Source organism: Belonocnema kinseyi, chromosome 5 (genome assembly GCF_010883055.1).
Source record: "Belonocnema kinseyi isolate 2016_QV_RU_SX_M_011 chromosome 5, B_treatae_v1, whole genome shotgun sequence".
NCBI lineage: Eukaryota > Metazoa > Arthropoda > Insecta > Hymenoptera > Cynipidae > Belonocnema > Belonocnema kinseyi.
In genome coordinates, this window is record NC_046661.1 from 142,042,203 (window position 1) to 142,067,514 (window position 25,312).

Here is a 25,312-nt window from a genome sequence, read left to right on the forward strand (position 1 = left end):
GGCGTCTCTGCAGTATATTCTACCAGAAAGGAATGAAATATACCCTGTGGGCACATAATTTAGCGACGTTTTTACGACATCGTTACGACAACTTTACGACATCCTATTTCCATGTCGTAAAGACACCGAAACGGCTTAAAAACTGAATTTTCTGTCAACAATATTTGTATGTTTTTTTGAAATATGATACGAAACGTGGAATAATATTCATTAATTAATTTCTACATTAATTACTTGTGTTTAAACTAAATACCAGAATTTTGGTTCCTTTATTCACCAGATTCTGTTTTTCTTCTGCTCTGATCATTTCTCCCGCCAGTCTGGTCCACTAGAGGGACTGGACGCTGGGCCAGACTCTGGCCTCTGTCATACAAGTCAGACGTTGCTACTAGGGTACGTTCGTACGTCCCCAGTGGGCACATAATTTAGCGACGTCTTAACGACATCGTTACGACATCTTTACGACAACTTTACGACATCCTATGTCCATGTCGTTAAGGTGTCTTTACGATATCGTAAATAAGTCTATGATCTGACGATGTCTTTACCATATCGTTAAGACACCGAACCGGTATGGACATAGGATGTCGTAAAGTTGTCGTAAAGATGTCGTAACGATGTTGTTAAGACGTTGCTAAATTATGTGCCCACTGGGTCGTTAGTACCGTTTGTATTTTTAATATTTCCGTTTTTTACCCTCTTTGTGGTCCTGCTACGCGGAAATCAAAATTTTGTGCCACTCCCCAAAATTGAAATTTCTTAAATTTTCTTTTTGCATACGTTTGTACCGTTTGTATATTCAATATTTTCGTTTGTACCCTTTTGGTTTTCCGGCTACGGAAAAATAAAAATGTCGTGCTATCCCCCCGAAATTAAAATTTCTCAAATTTTCTTTTTGCATACGTTCTTACCTCGTTAGTACCGTTTGTAATTTTAATATTTCCGTTTGTACTCTCTTTGTTGCCCGGCTACGAGAAAATAAAAATGTGTTATCCCCCCGAAATTCAATTTTCTCGAATTTTCTCTTTGCATACCTTTCTATGTCGTTTGTACTTTTTGTACATTTAATATTTCCATTTGTACCCTCTTGGTAATTTAAATTTCGGGGTATGCGTGAAGTTAGCCCCCCAAAATAAATTTCGCCCCTGATTTCGTAACCGGGAGGGTACAAACGAAAATAATAAATGTACAAACAGTACAAACGACGTTCAAACGTATGCAAGAAGAAAATTTTTGAAAATGTGAACTTCGGGGGGGCCAACTTCAGGGCGGTAATTTTCAGCAAATATTTTAATTTTAAATTACATAAGTAAATTCTCAACCACTGAAAATTAATTTTTCACCAAGAAAAGACTAATTTGGAATGAAATAGATAATTTTTAATTAAAACTGATAAATTTGCAGTAAAACATGTAATAGCTTAATTTTCAGTTAAACGAATAGCGAAATAGTACAATTTTAAACCAAATTTGGGTTCTAGTAAGCTATTTTAATACATATAAATTGCCAGACAAATTTTCCGTACAAAAGAAGAAGACAATTTTCTATTCGTTATCTTAAATTATTTTTGACAAAGTAAAATTTTGTCATAATAATAAAATTGCATATGCAAAAAATTCTTTGCCTTAATTTTATCATTCGGAAAACTTTACTATACAGGCATTTTATTGTCAGGGAATTTTCTTATATGGAAATTGCATTTTTCTTAAATTTTCTTTGGAATTGATCTTATTATTCGGAAATTTTATAATCGGTAAATTTCAATATTGTCCTAATATTGATTTTTCAAAATAAAAAATCCTAGAAAATTTTCAACGAATCTTAGAATTTTTTCTTCATATCTTGATAGCTTTCAAAATAGTTCTAAATTTTATAAATTTCACCCCACAATGTTTTATAGTCAGGAATTTTGATTTTTTACGATTTTTAGTTAGCTCGAAACAATTAAATTTTGCTTTTAAAAATTTTTAAGAATTGGAAAAATGATAAACTTTACTTTTAAGTTTTTTTCTGAATTGAAAGAGGCTCTTTTTCTCCTTTTTTTACATAATTTTCATTGTGTTGGTAGGAATGCAATTTTTTGTTTTTAATATTTTTATTTGATTTTGTTTTTATTTTTCTTGCAGAAAGGTTTTATTTCATTATACGAAATTCAGCAATCTCCATTAATCAGGATCCTCGACTTAACGAAAATGAAGATCAATGTTGGTGCTCCTCTCCTCACTCTAGCAATTTTCTTTAGTTTCATTGGTAAATATAATGATATACCTATCCATAATAATTATATTCTAATCTAAGTGTATTTTGTTAAAAAAATTTAATTTTGTTTAAATTTAAATTTTTTGTTAAAAATTTACGTTTTTGCTTTAATTTAACTGCTTTCTATTTAAAATTGAAATATTCTCGGGTTTAAATATCAAATATCACGTGTTTTGTTTCACAGTTATATTTTGTTGTTGAAAGTTCAATTACTTTCTTGACAATTAATTTTTCTTTGGTTGAAGAATTTTTTTACATAAAAATTTATGTTTGTAGTTTAAAATTGATATCTTTGGTAAAAAAAATTAACTATTTTTTCACAAAAAAATTTTTTTTTGTTACAAAATTTAACAATTCCAATTAATTGATGATACTATTAGTTGCGAAAACCCCAGAAATTTGTTCGAGTCCACACGAAAGTAAATTCATTTTTTTCGGAAAAATATTATATTTAGAGTGGCCGCATGCTCTATGGAGTTTAACACATATTTCTCATAAGAAAAACAGACGTTTTTGTCAATCTGATCCAGAATAATTAATATTATTTCAATGAAGCTGAAACTCAACATTTCTGTTCACGATTAGCCATAGAATACGAATAAAATATCACTTTTCAAATATGGATACCATAAGAGTTTTTAGCACTAATTATGACTTTTTTGCTGTTTTTTTCAATGCAAACTGTTTCTGGTACATCAAATACCCTTTGATACCGATACTTAGATGTTCACTTATATTGTTTAAGTAATTTATTATTGTTTTTAGCAATTTTCTTATAGAATGGAGTTAGAAAGACGCGGTTTTTCAAAAAATTTCCACTTGTCCAATTTTCAATTAGAGGGAAGTGACAATTCACCAATGCTAACAAGAGTAATTTTTTAAACAATATATTATTATTTTAAATAATATTCTCTCAGGGAAATTCTACGAAATGCAGGTTAAAAAATTCACTTTTAGTCAAATTTTCAAGTGCTAAAATGTTGTGGTTTTTTCATAAAATCTTTAACTTTGCTTCTTCTGCTTAGTTATTAACAATTATTAAATAAACATTTGAGAAAACTACATTTTGAACAATCTCTTTCTGTTTTCTCAAGGGCCGGATGGGGGGGGGGGGCTCATATTAGAATATTTGTAATTTAAGGTTTTTCTTTGACACTTTGCAATAAAATGCTAGTTGTCATCCGAAACAAAACTTTTACAAGTCATTTTAAGACCTAGTCCTTCCACCTATTCCTAACTATTCTATTCTTGGTTTTTGCCTCATATGTAAGATTGCTTTTTTTCTTTAAATTAATTTTTTTATACATTGGGAAAAGAGCGAAAATAATTCACTTATAACAACAATATTAGTTGAAAAATCATTTTTGTTGTAGTAGACTTATTATTTCTTCATAAATATAAAGGCGAAGCAAAGTTAAATATTTTAGAAAAAACCGCAAATTTCTAAGACTTATCTAAGAAAAGACAGTTAAAAATAATATTAATAGGTGTTTCGGTTAATAATGTCCATTTTGCCGCAGAATTTGGCAGTTTCTTTACATAACAATAAGAATTACCTTAATAATCAAAGTGTTGGCTGTCGTTTTGTACAGCTTTTCCTCATCTTTCTGCCAAATCATGGATTCCTTCCCAAAGGAACTGTTCATTTTTTGAGGCCAACTATTCATCGAGTCCAATTCTCACTTCTTCGTAAGACTAGAAATTTTTCTCTGAAAGTCCGTGCTGCATCAATCGGAATAAGGGATAGTCCGATCAGTGTTGCCTTTTTGACTACAATTGTACTTTTTGCGTACTATTTCCGGCTGGTGAGTACGTAAGTACGCCTCTCGAATTTTCAGTACACTCGACATTGTACTTTTTCTTAGTACATTTGAGTACAAAATTGATAAAAAAAATTTTCTTAGCTTTTTTCTTCGCCTACGAATCACAACAGTAAGTACACATTTATCATTCGTTCGTTGGCTCACGTGTTCATTCGTTAGAGAAATGGAGCCAATGACAGCCAATGAAAGAACACGTTTGAGAAGATCGAAATCTAGAGGTTTTCTGTAATTGGCTGTTCATTTTACGTTTTGCTTGCATGGAATTTCACCCTAGACTTGAAAGCAGTGATCCCAACTTTGGCATGTTGAGCTACTGCGCTTGACTGGCGCAGCGGCCCTCATTAGTCGCTATTGGCGCGCCAAATAAAAATTAAAAATTATATTTGCTCGCTTCGATCACAAGTGTAAGCGCGCGACTGTCGGTTCTCGCGTTTCGGGCTCGATAATATATTTATCTTATGCTTCGAGCTCGATAATGTATTTACCTTACGCTACCCGCTCGAACTTTGAGGGTAAACTTTTTAAAACTAAAGGTGAAAGCATCAACAACAGTAATTTGGTGATTGTGAATACGCTTTTGCTAAAGCTCCTTCAGCTTTAATGAACACATTCTCATGACGTATATCGTGCTTCGCACTCGAGTGTATCCCTGAAACTTTATATCATTCCCATAAATGTACTCGTATATTATTATAATTCGTTACTTGCATTGGTATTAGACTAGACGAAATTTCATGTTCCGTTTGAAAAAATGTGCATTCTGAAAAAAAATGTTGTTATTAAACGTTTTATTTCAACTTTTGTCGTTTTTCCATAAACTAAATTTGCTCATTTCCAATGTTATTTTTATGATTTAAACTTTACTCATACCTGTATTTGGTAGCCTTACCGTTTTTAACCAATCTCAGCGAAATCGCGGTAAAATTTCAGCTATAACCATGTCTGACGACCGTGAGATAGATGGCTACAGTCTGTAACAGAATAAATACGATGATGCGGCAAAAGTCTCATGCACCCTGAGGACAAGGTCCGACCCAAGGACGACCGGCTTCTGCATTTTTCCCGCAAGTGTTTTAGCATATTTTTCACACGCAGGAATACTTTTTAGGCTACTAATCAGTGAAAGCTTTGCACCTCCAAAAGCGCCGATGATAAGGACGAATAGTTTAACAGAATATTCCGTATACAATCGTCGCAAATCCCTCATAAGGTCTCTATACCTCTCTTTCTTTTCATTCTCCTTAGGTATGATGTTTTTGTCAGCTGGTGCCGGGAATGCGATAACGAACATGGTTCTCTTCTCGAAGTCAAGAAGAACCACGTTAGGCCTCGAGTGTGCAACAGAAACAATTGTCGAGAATATAAAGTTCCAGTATATGCGGTACTTTTTTTCTCGACAATTGACTCTATTTTCCTAGGAGCATTTGGAAGAGCGATGTTAAGGTTAATGCTGTAAGAATGACAGAGATGGTAATAAAGCACTCTTAGTGCCGCATTGTGCCTTTGGATGTAGGTTGCTCCCGAATGTGTTGGACAACTAGATATTTTTTGTGTTAAACGCTTGAAGTGTGCATGGCACGCCCTGCAGCTATCATCGGGAATGTATAAGCTCAAAATGTGGTGACAGTATGTTAAGGTGGAAATGACCCTGTCTTGACATGCCAAAATGAAACCCTCCGTGACAGACTTCAATCCGTGTGATTTAGGGAAAACAAACGTTAGCTCACTCGACATTGACTGATCCTCCACATTTGTGTCGAAGATGCCGTGCATCCTCTTATCGAGGAGCTGGTTACGGAAGTTTTTCTCTTGTGCTTTCTTAATCCGGGCTTTCAGGAGTGAGTACTCGAGATGGATAAGATTTTTTGCATTTTGCTCACCCCTAATACTGAAATTAAGTCCGAGTTTTTCAGCAGCCTCCTCAGCTGCTTTGTACAGAAACGCTTCTTTGCCGACTTCTTCATGCTTCCTGACCATTTTAAGAAAAAGGTCTCTTCCATTTGCGACTCTATGTGCTATACCCAGAATAATCCTGTTGTAAAGAAATTTCAAATTTAATATTCCGCGACCGCCTTGACGGCGTGAGATGTAGAATCGCAGAACAGAAGACTTAATAAGAATGATTTTGTTGATGTGTCCATGGAGCTACTCCAAAGGAATGAAGAACTACCGGGACAGCAAGCACGTTCGTTGCAGATAGCTTGTTCCTCGCTGACAGTTTGGAAGGCCAAATCTGCCGGATGAGATGTTTGCATCTGCTTTGGAGAGTATCCTTTATAGATGTCACATCCTGAATGTGGCTCTGTGGCACGCCGATGTATGTATACATCTCTCCAGCGCAAAGGTGTCGTATAGCGCTTCGATCAACGAGCTCAGGGTCTTCAGAGATGTTATTAAGTTTTCTTCACTTCAAATAAACCTTGGCACATTTGTGTAACCCAAATTTCATTCCTATTTCCTTAATATATCGTTCAAAAATCCCTACAGCTAGATGTAGTTGCTCTTTGTTTTTAGCATAGATCTTAAAATCGTCTATGTAAAACACATGAGTGACCTTGTACTTTCGATCTGCAGGTTTGCTGCAAAAGTGCTCGTCGGATTGGCGATGTGCTAGAGATAGTGGCAATAATTTGAGGCAAAAAAGGAGTGGGCTCATGGTGTCGCCCTGTAAGACACCTCTCTGAAAGGTGACCTTGTTAATTGCCACACGATTTTTTCCAGATGAGATGATAAATCTGCTTTTCCAAAGCGGCATCAATCTCTCTAGGCACCTCACGATTTGCGGATGAAACTTTAAGCTTTCCAAAAGACAGATGATAACTCTATAGGAGGTGGAATTGAAAGCTTTCCCGTAATCAATTCAGGCCATTGACAGGTCACGCTGGTAGTATGCTGCATCTTTATAGACACATCTATCTATGAGCTGATTCTCCCGACATCCTGCTGCGCCTTTATTTGACCCGCGTTATTCATACATTTCTTGCCACACAGGTTCAATTGCCTGAACAATCCTATCATTTAGTATAGCTCGAAATATCTTATATAGTGTGTTTAGACAAGTGATTGACCTGTAATTCTTCGGATCAGCTAAATTTCCTATTTTCGGTAGAAGTATTGTGCGCCCTTCCACCAACCTCTCCGGAATTAGCTCTTCCGACTCTAAATATGAGGTGAAAATACGAGCCAAGTGCTGAATAAATAGAGTCTAATTTGTTAATCGCCTTTTGTTATTTTGGTTCAGAGATCCGGGAGATAGTGCTTAGATAAAATTCTCTCTTGCTTCCACGACCCCGTTTTTATATGTCCCCCTCTCGTGCGTACGTAAAGAGCTAGGATTGAAACAGTGCGACCCGTGAACTCGATTTACTTCATAAAGAAAGTTTTGTTCGGGCTATAGGCAGTTAAGTGTGGCACATTCAGTTTTATATATTGTAGTTAGTTTTTCTGCTCATATCCAAATTTCGTGTGTCCCAGGTGGGAAACCTAGCCACAAGACGGCTGCTACTTACCTGCAATTCACGCCTGAATGGACCGATTTCTTGGGTCACACAAGTCTGACTCACGAACAACCCTCTAAGTTCCTTTTAATTTTTATTTGGCGCCAGATAGGGTCCTCCCTATTGGAACCTTAACCACAATGTCCTGGCGTCACCTAGCAGGAACGCTAGCTCTAATTTAACATGAGACACAAAAAGGAGGGGGCTAGTTCTCGCGGGCGAGAGAGAAAATTCGTTTCTAAACGTTCAAGAACCTTCTGTAACGCAGAGAGACGCGGAGAGTGAACCGATTTCGGGAACCCGCGCACTGTGTGAGAAACTCGCCGGAGATACCGGCGAAACACTCGTGACAATTATTTTGTTTAACGCAGACCGAAGTCGAGGTGGAAACGGCACTGAAAATGGCGAAAAAACAGCCACTTATTTTGAAGCCACCTGGCTGCCGCCGACAAGTCTTTTGCGTCCATAACCTTGCTTCCTTGCATTTTTTCTGCCAAGACTGTTGGGTCCAGCGTCGTTTTCGGTTCTCAAGCCGACTCTGAAGTTCGCTGCTCGTTTCCGTTGTCTTGCTGCTATTTTCCGTCGGACTTTGCCAACTTCCTGTGAGGCATCCGTTGATTGGTTAGCCTTAACGGGCGAGCTCCAATGGGGTCTTCCGCCAATGCGCGCCTTCCGCGGTAAAATTCATCCAGCCGATTGGTTCTGGCCTACGGACTACTGGGGTTGCTATTTGCTATGCGTACTCTTTTTTAATATGGCTACTGGCCTCCCCTCTCGTGCCAGCGCGTGGTCGCTCGTTCACGTGGTGTTGCAGGAGTGGATCTGTATGCTGCGGTGGTCCATCCAGTCCGGTGACCGGTTGGTGCTGCCTCTAGGATTCGACGCGAACTTGATGCCGAGTCCCATCCGTATTCGGCCCTTCCACCTATCGATTCTGGTGAACGTCTATGGTGAGTTCTGCTCCGTGTTTACAACTGTCGGGCAGTTCCTACCTGGCTTGTACCATCGTGTATTATAGAAATGGCCGAAGAGTGAACTCAGTTGGTAATTTGCTTAATTTTCGGGCGTCGTTTCATTAATATTAGCGCTCTACTCCGCCTTATGTAATTTGTATTAACTTAACAAAAATAAACTAACACCCAACTAGCCTATAGTTGCATTAGTTGGAATCGGCTTGAGAATGTTAATTTTGACACGCGCGCGTGACTTTAGCCGTGCCTGGTTGAATGAAGCCTCTGCAAAGTACCCATAAAGACCCCAATGGGGTCTTTAAGGGTACCTTTTGGAGGCTCCATTCGGTTCTTTCGGTCCGGCTGGGAAGTTTTCCTCCTTTTTCCGAGTTAATCTCAAAAACTTCATTACAATATATATATATATATAATTATGTATATATGTATTCTTTTTGTTTTAAAAATGCATGTATACATTTGAGAATCTTTGAAATACTGTGAAATTTTGTATGTTGTATTTTGTATGTTGTCAAAATTTGAATTGTCGGTTTATCAAGAAAATTCAAAAAGTTGTTATAATAATCTTCTAGGGCATTTAGAAATTAAACATTTTTCTTCTCTTGCCATTTTTTCATATCTTCCGTTATTTGGCTTAAAAGATTCATTTTCGTGTTTTTTTAATTTTGTCAATGCTATAACTAATAATTTTTAATTTTATGAAAAAAGTCATTCGGATAAATTGTTCGACTTGAATAACCGTATGGAGAATTCTTGAATTTTGAGGAAAGTGGTCTCAAAAATATTCAGAATGCGCTCACCTTTTGAATTTTTTGTCAAAATTGACACATTTCTAATACCTTCTCTGAAGAGAATGTAAAAAGAACCATTATTAAAAATTTGTTCTCTCTACTTTCGATGAAAAAATGTTTTCATTTTATTTTTGCTTAGCTTGTGTCGTACCGTGCAAAAATTTAATTTTAGTATTTTCAATGTGTTCTTTTATAATTCAAACAAAATGAAATTTTTTATATTTAATTAAATTTTGTGCGGTCAAAATTTGAATTTTTCAAAAAAATTCAAAAATTGGATATGATAATCTTATAGGGCTATCGGAAAGTAACATTTTTCTTTTCAAGTACTATGAACAACTGTACAGAGAATTTTTTAATCATGGAAAACTGTGTACTAAAAAATTCTAAAAATGAGCTCACTTTTAGTATTTTTATTTAAAATGTCTAACTAACGAACTTAGCATTTAGCTTAGGATGCTAAAATAGTGTGCCAAAGACCAAATAATACAATAATTTTGTTCAAAAGTTATCGTGCTTACAAAAAGACAGACGTACACATTCGTAAAAATCTGTTTTTCGAATTCAGGGGGAATTTTTGACTTTTTAAGAAAATTCAAAAAGTTGTTAATTTTCTTGTAGTTAAAAGAAATTAATTCCTAAACGAAAACAAAACAAAATTTCTACAAAATAGTTGAATTTTCAGAAAAAAAATTTTCAACTAAAGTGATAAACCTAAAAGTAAACTAAATTTTTAACAAAGCAGTTCCATTTTCAACCAGGAAAGTTGAAAAAATAGTTAAAATTCTTTGAAATTGCTTTCAATTATTGAAATTTATTGAAAATTCCTTGAAATGTTTAAAATAATCCTAAAATATTGAAAATCCTTGAAAATTTTTTTAAAGACCTTGACATCTTCTAAAGATTTCTAAGGTACTTTGCAGTTTTATAAACAACCCTGCTATAATTGTTAAAATTCTTTTCAAAAATTTTTAATTATAGAAAAGAATTGAAAATTCAATTTTTTAACTTATTTTTAAACTGATTCTTTAAAATTCTTTAAAATTCCTAAAAATTATAAAAATAAGATGAAAATTCCTTGACATCTTTTAAAACATCCTCAAATATTTAAAATCCTTAAAAATTTGTTGAAATCTCAGGAAATTTTTAAAAGTTCTTTAAAATTCCTTAAAATTTCCAAAATACCTTGAAATATTTCAAATACTCTAAAATCTCATATTATATTACTGCTATCAATTTTAAATTCCTTGGAACCTTTTTAAATACTCTTAAGTATTCCGAAACCTTTAAAATCTTTTGAAACACCTTGGCACCTCTTAAAGATTTCTAAAGTACTTTGGAATTTTTTTAAATAACTCTGCTAAAATTGTTAAAGTTCTTTAAAATCTCTTTAAATTATAAAAAGAAATCGAAAATAAATATAAATATAAAAAAATAAATACAAAATATCATGTTAAATTACTGTAATCAATGAAAATTCCTTGGACTCTTTAAAATACTCTCAAATTTTTTAAATACTTCAAAATCTTTTGAAATACGTAGAAATTTTTTTAGGGTTTTTAAATTACTTTGTAATTTTAAAAAATAACCCTTCTAGGAATTTTTTTAATTCTTTGCAAATCCTGTAAATTATAAAAATGAATTGAAAATTCCTTGTATTATATTATTGAAATAATATTGAACTGTTTTTCGATTACAGTTTTGAAAATAGAATCAATAAAAATTTAAAGTTTTCGAAATTTAATTAAGAATTTTAATGTTTGTAGATTAGTTAAACTATTTAATTAAAGTGTTAATAGAAATTACTCGAGCTAACTTTAACTATTTTTAAAACCATATTTGTATGTAATTATAAAATTAAATCATTTCTTTTTAAACATACTTTTAAATTTTGAACGCTTTCAATTTATTTATGATTACCAATTTTCTGTAAATAAACTTTTAAGTTAACAATTATAATTTTGAAGACTTGAATCCCATCGAGTTGAAAATTATTCATATTTCATAGCAGAAAATTTTTGAAAATAAAATTTCGAAAGTTTTGAATTTTTATTGATTCCATTTTCAAAACTCTAATCTACAAACATTTCAATATTTAACGTTTTGGAATTTTTCTATTTTCTGAATTTCAATATAAAGCTTTTGCAAATTTCAAGAGATTTTAAAAGATTTTTAAGTATTTTAAATATTTAAGGATGTTTTAAAAGATGTCAATGAATTTTTTATTTTTTTATAATTCAAAGGAATTTTTAAGAATTTTAACAATTTTAGCAGAGTTATTTTTAAAAATTCCAAAGTACTCTAGAAATCTCTAAAAGGTGTCAAGGTGTTTCAAAAGATTTTGAATGTTTCGAAATACTTGAGGGTATTTTGAAAGGTTCTAAGAAATTTTCAATTAATTACATTAATTTAATATGAGATTTCAAAGGATTTGAAATATTTCAAGGTATTTTTAAACTTTTCAGGAACTTTAAAGAGCTTTAAAAAATTTCAAGAGATTTTAACAGATTTTTAAGGATTTTAAATATTTGGGGGTATTTTAAAAGATCTCAAGGAATTTTCGTATTATTTTTATAATTTTAAGGAATTTCAAAGAATTATAAAGAAGTACTTAAAAAATCTTTTCAAAAAATGTCAAGGTATCTCAAAATATTTTGAAGGTATTGCAATATTTGAGAGTATTTTAAAATGTTCCAAGGATTTTTCAATTGATTACAGTAATTTAATATGAGATTTGTAAAGATTTAATATATTTTAGGATATTTTAATAGACTGCAAGGAAGGTTCAATTGATTTCAATAATGTAGTATGAGATTGTAAAAGATTTTAGATATTTTAGGGTATATTTGAGGTCTGTTAAAAAGATTTCAATGAATTTTCAATTCATTTTTATAATTTAAAGGAATTTCAAAGAATTTTAACAACTATATCAGGGTTGTTTAAAAAAACTCCAAAGTACTTTAAAAATCTTCAAAAGGTGTCAAGGTTTTTAAAATGATTTTAAAGGATTTTCATTATTTTAGGATGTTTTAAAAAATTCTAATGAATTTTCAAATAATTTCAATAATTTAAAGCATTATCAAAGAATTTCAACTATACCTTTTTTAGTATACTATTCAGCCTTTTGGATAAAAATGTAACTATTTTGTTGAAAACAATTTCAACAAATTTTTGTTTAAATTTATATGTTTTATACAAAATTTATGTTTTTGCAGAAAATTAATTGTTTTAGTTGAAATTTGAACTATTTCTATTAAAAGATAGTCAACTAGTCATTAATATTAATATAATATTTTGTAAATATAATATTTTATAATTATAATATTACCATCAATAATTTAGATAATAGTAATAATATCCATATTATATACACCTGAAAAACATAGCCTCAAAATCGACTCCTGCATGAAGTGAAGAATCACGCGAAACCTCAAAATCGGCAATTTCTTCAATTTCCTTCAAATGGGGATCGAGCTATAAATAGAAGACCACCGAAGTTTTCCGAAGCTTTCAGATCGGCAGCCATCGTGCAGCAGAAAACCTGAGAAAACCGAAGTTCAAATCATGCATTTTCGGCTTACACACTAACTTATTGTTAACCGAAACACCTATTAAATGGTTTAAACAACTTTTTTGTTAACTTTCATTAATTATTACCTCAGTAAGTGAAAAAAGGACAGAAAGGTAAAAATTTCCGGAAAAAAACGCAACATCAGGTATTGATATAGATGAAGTTAGTCAAAAACAATTATAATTTGTTTAAACAATTATTTTTATAAATTTGGATTGATTATTACGTCACTCTAATTGACAATTTGAGAGAAAGCCAGAAAATTCGGACAAAATGCATATTTCTGGGAGAATATCACTAACAATAATAACAAACTGTTTAAACAATCATTTTTGTTAACATTGATAAACTGTCACTTCCTTCTAATTGAAAATTGGAAAGGTGGAAATTTTTGAAAAAACCGCGTCCTTCTAACTCCATTTTATGAGAAAAGTGCTAAACATAATAATAAATTCTGAGTTGCAACTCTATGGAAATAATATTGATGATTCTGAATAAGATTGACAAAAACGTCTTTTTATCTTATGGAAATACGTGTTTTCATGGGGCTTGTGGCACCTCTAAATTTTTTTTTTTTTTTTGAATAAAAAAATGCATTTATTTTTTTGTCGAGTCGATTAAACCCAGATAACAATTTATGCGCGCATGACATTCATACCAAAATTTACCATGTTCGCTCACATGTTGTGCACAAGGCGTGGCACAATGTGATCATGTTTACAATCACCCTGTGACGAAGTTTTGCGGCGCATACATGCGCGCAACATGAGTACTCAGTGGATGCACAAAATCTTCAATATTGAAATTAACCAAATTTATTATTTAATGCTTATAAAAGCTATAAATTGCCTTTTCAATAAGGGTGCCGTCCTGTAGGTGTAGTTCAACAGAATAGCAAAGCTAAATATCATAGATGTGAAAGAGATAGAGAATTCATATTTTATGTCTCTTTCACTTACGATTTTCTGCTTCGTGTTTTGCGTTTTCTGCTGATATTAAACCCATGCAGGCTCGGTCAACTCAATAAGGGAAAATGGCGAATTTTTAGAACTTGGTTGCGAGGGGAGTCACATTAGTTCTCCTGCCCATCGCAGATGGCGCAAATTGGTGTAAAAAGCGCGTGCGCGGAAAATTGGTGTCACTTGTTACTTCCACGTGTTGTCCGGTGCTGTCGCCTTTGAGTGTTTACTAGTCAACACATCTAAGGAAAGAGCATGCACATATATAGCGACCAACACATGCATGCTTCTTTAGTTCCCCTGTCCATCGCAGATGGCGCTGAATTTCGCCATTTATTACCCCCGTAGTTTACCAAGTCTGAACTCATGGAACGGAACCCTATGCCTGAAAGTGCAGTCCCAGAGCCTTTTGAAACATTGTAACGCGTCGGTGCATGTCGGTTCTTGACTGTAGAAAACTATTAATCCGGCGGCTTCGTCCTGCGCTCACTTTATACAGAATTTCGAGCACACTCAACCCGTTAAAGAGACAACTTTTAGCCCTGGCAGAATTAAAATTAAGAGAACTTAATTAGTCATCAAAAATGGTTTGCGAATACCTAGTAAACCCACTGTATATTATTAAGAGTTTTGCGGTCGGTCTAAGTCATTGTATATTATCATAGAGTATTTTGTTAATTAATTCCTATACATTTATTTAATTCAACCTTTTTGTTTACGTAATTTGTTATAAATAAATAATTTCAGAATAGTCAACCCACGCGCACCGAGTGTTTGCTTCATGCATGCACGCATGTATCTCACATGGCGTTCATCGCATATGCGCCTCCATTGATGGCACATCTGAGTGCAGGTCGGAATGCACATCGTGAGGATTAATCCGCGCACATGCCTACACAGTGCGCGCATCCTGTACACCAATTGTTATCTGGGAATTTCTGGCGTGTTCCCATAAAAATTCGAGAAAAACATTTTTTGGACAATCCTAGTGGACAGCTTTCACCGCCGCCTATTGGAACTTTATGGTCTGCTGCGCACATAATTCAAATATTGTATTTTCAATTTTAGTTTATTTAAAAAAAGGGATTCGCAGGGGAATAGGGAAAAGACTGTGATGCCCGATCTCGTATTTCAAGTATTAAAATTAATCTAGTTCTATTTCTTTTTTCAGAATTAAGTTCGCAGTACAATACAGATATTCTTGTGGATGACGATAAAACTCTTCCAGATAACCTGGGCATCTTTTACAGTACAAAGAATAGAAAAGATATAGTGATAATTGATGGGCACAATCAAATAACTTACGGGCTAATACACGATGCTAAGCGTACAATGGTTTGCGCGTTAGAAATAGATAATGAAAAAACATGGGTGCGTAAATTAATAGCTAAAGGCCAACAAGTTAAGGTCGATGACACCAAAACTTATCCGTGGAATAAAAATGACACAAACTTATATAAACTTGATTTTGACAAAGAACTTCCCAAAAAAAACAATTGACATTTACGACTGCATTGCACCTTTTTAATGTCGACACACACCTTCGCTAAAGAAGAAACTAATATTTCCTTTTTTCAGACTGTGAGAAAATACATGAAAAAATGCATACATAATATTAATCGAAAGTAATTTCGATCATTTATAGACCTGAAATATATATTAAAACTATTTTTTAAATCCATATGTTAATAAAATCTTAGTTGATTAATATTAGTTTCTAGTTTGAGTATTATTATATAGTTATAAAATAGGATATATTGATTTATTAGTCACATGGATTACTGGTTACACGGAAAGAATTTTGGCGCAACAGCAGCGTCACCTACCCTGCAGCAGTTGAGCGTAGGCTTGGCACCATGGACATAGGAATATGAGGGGAGTCGCCACATGCTCCCCAACTATGGCGTGGGGATTGATCAGAAGTTACAGGGGGGAGGTTGGCCATCTTGAATTGCAAATTCCGCGCGGGAAATTTGCACAAGAAACACATCAATATTCATAAGTGATTAAAATAATCTTAATTATGGATGATATAGATGAAGTTATCAAATAAAGAACTGGAAAATAATAAATAAGAAGTAAATAAAAATAAATATATGAAATATAATATTGAATATTCAATATAAAGAAATAATATAAAAATTAATATTAAATTAACTTGAGAAAATTAGTAAGTAATACATAATGTCGAACTATATAATGATAAAGAAAAAAACACCATTTTTTGCTTGCCGGAATATAATAATTTTAATAACGAAGTATTGTGATTAATACATACATTTGGAAAAAATATGTAAAATATAAACATTATCTACATATATTATGTGTCATGTAGATGAATTAATTTTAAATCATGCAGGTTTCATGAGAAAATTTTCTGGGGAGGAGAAAACATTTTTTTTGTCATCAAAAAATTATTATTCACAATTTGTGCGAAAACAATATGGAATACGAAAGAAAAATTTACTGCAAATTTTAAAAGAAAAGCAAGATAGAGAAAAGTGCCAAGCGTCTTTTCTTTAGAGCTTTTTAAAAGGAATTACTCAGCTTTTCTGACTTTTTTTCCGTATCTCGTCTTGTGTCAGGACAAAATGTAAATTATCACTTTTCAGTAATAAAAAACGAAACAAATTGTTTCTCCTCCCAGCGGGCTCAAGGTAAACTTTAATGAGATATACTCATGACAACAGTTCCAACCTAAAACGCTGGCCTTTTTGAGAAAATTGAGTTCTAAAATTTTGCAGAAAAATATCCGCCATTTTGTCAGTTTTAAGAAATTTTTACATTTTGTTATAAATTTCGAAATAGAATGGAAAGAAGTACTAGATTTAACATATATTCAGGTTTATATCTTAAAAAATAACAATGTTTTTTTTTACTTGTGAAACGCATCCTTCACAACCTTTCATTTTATTCTTTTATTCTTCTTTGCAGTGTATTTTTTGCAAATAGGAACTGTACAATTCACACTTTTTTCTCTTATCGATTTATCACAATTTAAAAACTGTTTTCATTGCGTAATTTGAAAAAATAAATGCAATTTTGTACAAAAAGGAAACAATGATCGCAGATGTACACAATGTATGTATCTATTTGGAAAGAAAAATAACACAGGGGGACGGAGAGCGCTCGTGTCGCTCAAAAAACATGGCCGCCGGAGTATACACATCGGTATGGTTTTTAATAGGACTCTAAAAAAAACAAGGTATTATTAATAATTCGGGACGTGAAAAATGTTGTCACTGCGTTTAGATACTCTGTGCGAGTTCACGAAAGCTACGCCGTTATCCAGGAACATGATAGAAGGTCAGCGAATGATTAATTCTGGCATGATAATCATGTGCGGTGTGAGTGCAAAAACGGGTGAAAGCATTGTTTTGTATGCTTTATTGCCTTCAAACTAGTGCCTTAACAAAAGATCCACATACGATAACTAGCAGATTAAAAATGAGGAATAAATGTAATAATGACTCGGATGTAGAATATTCCATATCTATTGACAAAATGACATGTTTGTGCAAAACCGGTACCAGTCAATCGTGTAAACATACAGTAGCTGTCCTGCTGCACTTTAACAGGTGAGTAATTTTTGTGACTAAAATGTTATATTCATATAATTACTTCATTGTCAATAAAGTTTATTTGAGTAATACTGTAGGATCATAGCTTTTCTGAATTCCATCATTTCTCTTGCTTCGTTATACTTAACCTCAAAACCAGCTGAGAAAAGGAAGCTATTTCTGCTATTTATACTGGAATTTAGGAGTAAATACACGAAATTCTCATTATTATTACAGAAGCAAAGTGGGGTAGAGTTAGTCGTCACATCCAACAACCTTTCCGAAGGTTTTTCGAAAATTTAACGTCTAAAAAATGACACTTTATTATAGATAAAATATGTATAAAAACCATAATGTTTTCGCTTCCCCCTACTGAATCTTGTTTTTAATGAACAACTAAAGTTATTAAAATAAAAATTGCAAGTAAAATGATGAAATTCAGAAAAGCCGTGATTCTAAAGTATTACCTTTATTTGTTTCTATTCTTTTTGTAGGGGAGATCGAAAATTCCATCTTTGTGAACAAAATCTTAATCACAAGGCTTTATATGCTCACTGTTGAAAATGATATCCATTTTGCTTTATTTAAAAGCAAAATATCGTCTGACTCTCATATAAAAACATAGCCACGTGTTTACTCCTGACGGCTATATTTTTTAGTTCGCACAGTGACCACCAGTAGCGCATGCAATTTTAAACTCCCAATATATAGAAAGCTTACAATAATATATGGCGGCCTTCCCCTCTTTGAAATCAACCCAACAAGATGCCTAGTCCCCTCTTATTCCTATGTCCATGGCTGGGCACAGTTGTTATACCGATTTTTCCACAGCGGTCGCCCCAAACTAGTTCTACCAAATAGAGCGTGTAGTATTGACGCGCATGCGTAAATAATCGCTTTTTTTTGGCTCTGCTTCACACAAGCGCAGTAGTGCACCGGACCATCTTAGGGAGCACTTAGCTAAACGGCGCAGCAAGTATGAAAAACGAATGAACAACATTAGCCTCAACGATTGTGCTAGTTAGATTGTGCAAAGTTCTTAATTTTTTATTTAAATAATTACATAAGGACATTATTTTGCCTCAGTTTCCTCTAAATTACTTTTCTATTATTAAGTTAAAAATGTTCTATAATTTGGTGTCTAGTGTGCAATGAATTTCTGAAGTAAGTTTTCACTCCACCAAACTCATTTGAAATTAAGCTTTAAACAATAAGCTCATTAAAAAATAAAAATCTATAGATCAAACCTTATTTCTAAATGATTATAAAAAGGTGGAAATTTTCTGTATAAATTCATTGCACACGACGCACGGAATTATATAAAAAATTGAATAATATTGTAATTTCTTTTCATTTTACCGTTCTTGTTAGCAATAAACCAAGAGTATACTTTTTTCAACTAAAGCATTTTCTGATCTTAAAAATTAAATTTTAATATAAATAAATTTTCTCTTTGAATCATTTAAACACGACTTTCTTGTATTGGATGTAACTTTTCTTCCAGTGCATAACTTCATGCAGTGATAATTTTGATGTAAATTAGTTTTAACATTTTTATTCGACTTCACCTAAAAAATAATATTTTGTAATGAGAAAAATGTACTTGTGGATTAAAGAAATAAACGGATTTAATATGACACAGAGCTTGATTTTTTATTTTTCGCTGTGACTCTACACCATTTAATATTTTTTTCATATTCAGATCCTAATAAAAAGGGGCTAACCATAAACCATTTATGACGCTAATTGTAATAGCTTAGTAAACATTAACAAATTTATTGAATTTTTTATAAACAAATAGTAAGTTTATTCGCACTAATTTTGAGCAATTTATAGACAAAACCTGATCTCTAATTGAATTTATAGAAGCTTATAAATAATTTGTTATTTTATTAACATTCATCCATGGCTAGTATTTAAGGATAAAATAAATCCGGTTTTTAGCATGGAATCGGCCAAAAATTATATGAAAATGTAACTTACTTATAAGTATTACTTATCCAATCAGATTTGATGATTGATCACATTTAATTAATAAATGCACTGCTTAGCTATTTTTTTATTTTTAAAAACTAAAATTTTATATCGCTATGAATTGTTTAAATAATTGTTTATACGCATTTTAATCACCTTGTGCATTTTAGAAAAAAGTAAGTTTCCTTACGGGCATGTAATACATTTTAAAATCATAAATTACCGAATGTCCCATGTTATTTTTTTCCGCCAGTTTAAAAACGACAAAATTGAAAAATCGATCTAATTTTTTTTTTTTTTTTTGTTAATGATAGGTAATATTATGTAGAATGTCTGTCTGGTTAATTAAAGTTGCTATATTATTGCTAAGTATACATTTTTAATATTTGTAATGTTCACCTCAAAGCCTTTTATTTCAAATTATTTGACTATGACAGCTGATCATATGGAAGTTTCATTCGCTAATTACCAATGTCTGGTGCATTTTTACTTGACCAAAAGAGAATGAATTATCAATGCAATGCGTATATATTATATAAAAATCAACAAAATATTATTTCTGATTGAAATGTAATCGTTAAAATGTAGTAAAGGAGCGAGGTGACGGGATAGCAGAAGTATTTGTCTTCTAGTGGAAAAAGCATGTGTGGAATAGAATGACAGTGCCATGTTACAGAAGCTTAGTGGTCAGTCTCTAGAAACTGCGTCGGTAACGGGGAAATCTTTGAAATATCACAGGAACTTCTGACACAACTATTGAAAAATAATTGAATTATTTATGTTGATAAATTGCTCACTGTTGTTAAATTCGAATAATTGCATATAATATTTTTACATTAAACTAGATAAATTCATTAGGAACATGTTCGCCATCCTGGTCTGAAAGTAAATATTTGTAATAAAATATATTAAAACTATTTGTTATAAATTGGCCTACAGAAAAGGTTATGAATAGATTTTAAAACGAAATTTCAAATTACACTTGAAATTTAAATGTTCTGTTTTCCATATTATTTTCGATAATTTAAACTAAAAAGACAAACCATACAAAAATATGGATCAAATAATTTTTTTAGGATTTTTCAAAAGTTTTAATTTCTTTTTGAGATTTTTCCCTGTAATTTGATTTATTTCAAGCGAAATTTAAAATTTCCACAGTATTTTCGATACATTAAACTAAAATGACAAGGCCTACCAAAAAATTGATAAAATAACATTTTCTAGGAATTTTTAAAAGTTAGTATTCATTTTTAAGATGATTTATGTTAATCTTATGTTATTTTAACTATGTTATTTTTGGTAGATAATTAACCTCTTTGATCAAAATTCGTCTTTTTTCGGTAGAAACTTATTCTTCTTAGTTAAAAATTCATGCTTTTCTTTGAAAATGCAACTGTTTTCTTGGAAATTAATCTACTTAATTGACAGTTGGCTGTCCCAAATAAACGCCATGATAGATACCCAGGAAACAAGACACGATTGACCACGTTTCAATCGTAATTCAAGTCGTATTAAATGTGTATCTTAATGAGGAATGGCAGATTGCTGACAATAGGTTAGAGGTACCAGTGAATCGGAAAATTGATTATTTTAGGATTCACCAAGAAATATTTCTCACAGCCGCCTCTACCTCCTCTACATCTGCGATAGTTCGAGGTCTAAGACCTCAACATCCACAGGGGGGACGAGCTCACGCACAGTACGCTCGTCGCCAACTGCGTCCCTTATCGCTGCCGACAGCTCGGCTCTGCCCTTTCCTGTTGGTCCTAACTCGACAAGGACCTCTCCGTTTCGGGTCTCCCTAACCCCCTTGATTTGAACACGAAGGGCGTCAGGACTTACCTTTTGCTTGAGGCCCTTGAGGAACAAGTAGTTTAGACCCTCGGCCGGCTTTATTAAAACCGCCTCGGGTCGAACTCGCATCTGCACCTTCTTCTTCTTCCTCACCTTGTTGAAAGGAGCTTCTTCCACCTTTTTCACTTTCGTCGGGGTCGAGATCGTTACCTCCACAGCATTCTGCACCCTTTGTTTCTTAATCTGCGGTTTGGAGCAGCCAGCCAAAACGGGACTCAAGGAGATCTCCCTCTCTCTTTTCCCGTGATGGGGAGCAGGGATCTCCACGGCTTCTTCGGTTTGTGTCGAGTTGTGGCTGGTGTCCCGTCTGGAGCTTATCAGTACGCGGGATCTCTCCATGTCCTCCTCAATTAACTGTATGTCGCTATTAAGCCAACCAAGTCCACCTATACCAGAATTTAATTCCTCAAGTCCATCTTTCGATAAAATCGTTGCCTGTCTACACCCTGCCTTATCTTCTTGAACATGTTGCTCGTTCTATCACAGAAGAACTTCATGTCTTTCAAGATTGTTTCCAGCTCTTTAAAGCGAGCTAGTGCTGCCTGTAATTGTCTCTTCGTCACTCCAAAACTCCCTCTCATATCCTCCATAATTTGCACACCAGTTTTAGGCACATCGCTATCAAACGACTTCTCACTCTCACATCGGTTTTTTTTGTTCTAAATTTGACTCCACATTGATCCCACGAGAAGCTAGGGAAAAGTATGTCCACCTCCGCAGAGCCCCGCATGCGGAGGTAAGGTCTATATACTTTAGGAGGCGACCTGGTACCCTAGAGGCACCGTTCGAGACACCACTCCCTGGTGTCACTCAGTCCTCGGCACGGTTGCTCACGCCTTGACTTGGGGGTCTTTGTGTGTTTAGTCCGCGGAGCGTATTTTATTTTTTCCTACCCTCTGTTTCCAGGAAACATTCCCCTATCCGCCATCCGGGGACGCGCTAAGTAAGGGTAACACCTCCCCTCCACCACAGACAACCGTGGTGGTACAGTGGCTACCTGCAGGTAGCATTTTATTGTTTCACAAGTTCGCGACAGTGGAAAATCCCTAACTTATCTTATTTTCCTATTTAAAATTACTTGCAGCGACTTCCCATTCACTACAATTAAATAATGAAGAGCCTAATCTGCATTATACAATTCATCGGACTTCATCAAACACCAATTGTATGATGCAGATTCCTTTCTGTAAAAGGGAGGAACCTGCACTTCTCCATTCAGTTTGACATCCTTCAAGCTACATTTCATTGAGAACTTGAAACGATTCAAGCGTTTCTTCTGTCAATCGTAAATCACGTATTGAACTTAATTTAGTTTTTTGAGGTTTTGTTATCCTACTCAGAATGTCTTAAAACTATAGAACGAGTACACCTCCGAATGTGGCTTGGCTGATTTAATCAAATCCAAATAGCTGACTAATTCAAAGAGTCCCAAAACAATTGAAATGCAACTTGTTCAATCTGAAATTTTAAGATACACATTTCAAAGCGCTCCAGTTCAATCGTTTCTTTTTTCCTGGGTAACTTCATTTTTGCTAGTTTCTGGACAACTGATAAAGGAAATAATTGATTGACTGATAAAGTCTTTAATATCAGGAGATATTTTTTTCATTAATTGCATAATTACTGCAATTTCCACAAAGAAAATTAATCCAGTAAGCACAGAAATGATGTTGCCAAGCATTGTAGCATTTGTAAAGCATTTGCTGCTAAAACTTTTATGTCACAATCACATTGTGTTATAAATTCTACAATTTTGTTGAAGATTAAACTATTTCGTTGTAAATTCGATTTTTTTCAAGTTGAAAATTATTTTTTTTACTTTAAATTACTCCATACAATTTACATTAAAATCCGGCCTCGCTCAAAATGGCTGAAATCGTTCAAAGTTTCCCAGTCGAAAAATCTTAATGGGTACTAGTCCAAAAAATGAAAAGTTTTTGGGATAGGTGAGGCTGAACTCGCAAAATATAACCACAAACGAATCTAATGTCCCGCTTGAAACTTGAAAATGTGGTGCAGTTTTTTCAATAAACTGTGATCAGCACAATCACTGACAATACTAAAAACACTGATAAGACCAGTTTAGCTAATAAGGGTAACAAAATGGCGCTGGACTGGCTTTTCCTTTGATAATTCCACTACTGATTTGCCTTGTATTTATTGACTGAACTATCTTCCAAGTTTAATATTTCGAACAGTATTTACCTTGCCAGGACAGCGCAATGATTTCACCTATTATTACAAGGACAGCGCCATTTTGTTGTCTGTATTAGCTAGCCTGGTCTTACCAGTTTTTCTAATATTGTCAGTGATTTTGCCGATCACAGTTTATTGAAAAATCTGTATCTTATCTTCAAGTTTTAAGTGGGATATTAGATTCGCTTGTGGTAATATTCTTCTCGTTTAGCCCCACCTATTTCGAAAACTGTTGATTTTTTGGACTAGTACTTATCAGGGCTTTTTGATCAGGAGGCTTGGGACTATATTGTATTGCACTTTCAGTCAAATTGACCGGGCCGGATTGTAATGCAAATTGTGGGGGCTCCTTTATCTACTCTATATAATTTTTTAACTGAAAATTTAACTATGCATTTTAACTTGAACATTTCCTTTTTAGTTGGATGTGCAGCTATTTGGTTTGGAAATTTATGTACATAAAAATATTTTTTCTACTGTTTATAGGAAAATTAAAAATTATATTTTTATGACGAAATTAATGTTAAGCAAATATTTAAAAAGGTATAAAAAATGCTAATGTATCAAGAAAGAGTCCTTAAGATTTCAAATCATTTTAAAAGATATATACCTACAAGGTTTAAAGGTTTCAAACAGATTACAAAATAAGTAACAATTTGAGGGCGTTTGAGAGTCAAATATAAGCCTTCAATTCTGGTGTACTTTTTTTTAGATTAGTTCATTTTGAATTGTTAGGGCATTTTTCTATGCTAGGAGTTATTTTTGAAAAATTGCCCTGTGGGTCATGCAAAAGCCTTCAATGAGTCTTCATTGTTGAAGTACTCAATTGAATAATTAGTACATATTTAGTAAGGCGTAGTGTTTCAATGTAAAGGGATGGTTTTGGAAAATTTATTTTCCGCGCGTTGGAGAGCCTAAAATGAGCCTTCAATTCTGGCGTACTCAATTTTCAGATTAGTGCATATTGAATTTTTAGGATAGCTTTTTTATAATAGGGGTTGTTTTTGGAAAATTGCACAGTGGGTCATGCAATAGACTTTAATGAGCCTTCAATTCTGATGTACGCAGTTTTATGATTAGTGCATATTTAGTGCACTTTATCAGCACTTTTAAGTAAGGGGTAATTGTTTAATGCCAAGGGATGGTTTTGGAAAATTGATTGTGGGGGCGTTGGAGAGCCTAAAATGGGCCTTTAATACTGGTTTACTCAATTTTTAGATTAGTGCACATTAAATTTGTGGGATAGTTTATTTATGATAGGGGTTGAATTTGAAAAATTGCGCCGTGGGTCATGCAAGAGCCTTCAATGAGCCCTTAATTCCTGCGAAATAAAAAATTTGATTTACTGAATATTTCTACTATGGTACTGCTAGCTTTACGTAAAGCTGGCAACACTATGTATTTTTTTGAAAAAGTGCAAAGCCAAAAATTTTGCTTTTGGGTATTAAATGAGCTCTCAATTATGGTATACGTCTTACGTCCTGTAAGCAAAGCGGAACTTCCAGATTTACCCACCTGCGTTACAGAACGGTTTGAATTTTATGTTCCGATCTTGGAGCACGTGTGACATTCTGGTGACATAATAGTTATATCACTTTGTTCTATATTAGCTACATAACACCTAATTATACAAAAGTAAAAACTGTCCTACATCAAATGTTCCAGGCCTTGATAGATTTCGTCAAAGTAACTTTGAAGAATCTAATTGCAAGCAATACAGTGAAGGCCACTTTACAGGCGCAAACTCAGATACACATAAATATTTATCATTGAAAGACTCCGAACAGCAAGACGCAGATGAAGGTAATTTTAATTGATTTGCTTTTTAACGGTAAATTGGTAATGCATAATTTTAAATTT

At 33.3% G+C, this 25,312-nt stretch overlaps 1 protein-coding gene across 1 annotated transcript in view; it reads left to right on the forward strand.

Moving 5' to 3' along the window:
* The window catches only part of LOC117173020, a 28,642-nt gene extending 13,057 nt beyond the window's left edge, over nt 1-15,585 (forward strand). The window contains exons 2-3 of the mRNA XM_033361371.1: nt 2,131-2,250; nt 15,040-15,585. Of these exons, the coding sequence (XP_033217262.1) occupies nt 2,193-2,250; nt 15,040-15,368 (387 nt within the window). The 5' untranslated portion in view covers nt 2,131-2,192 and the 3' untranslated portion in view covers nt 15,369-15,585. The remainder of the gene's footprint in view (nt 1-2,130; nt 2,251-15,039) is intronic.
* Nucleotides 15,586-25,312: the final 9,727 nt, after the last annotated feature.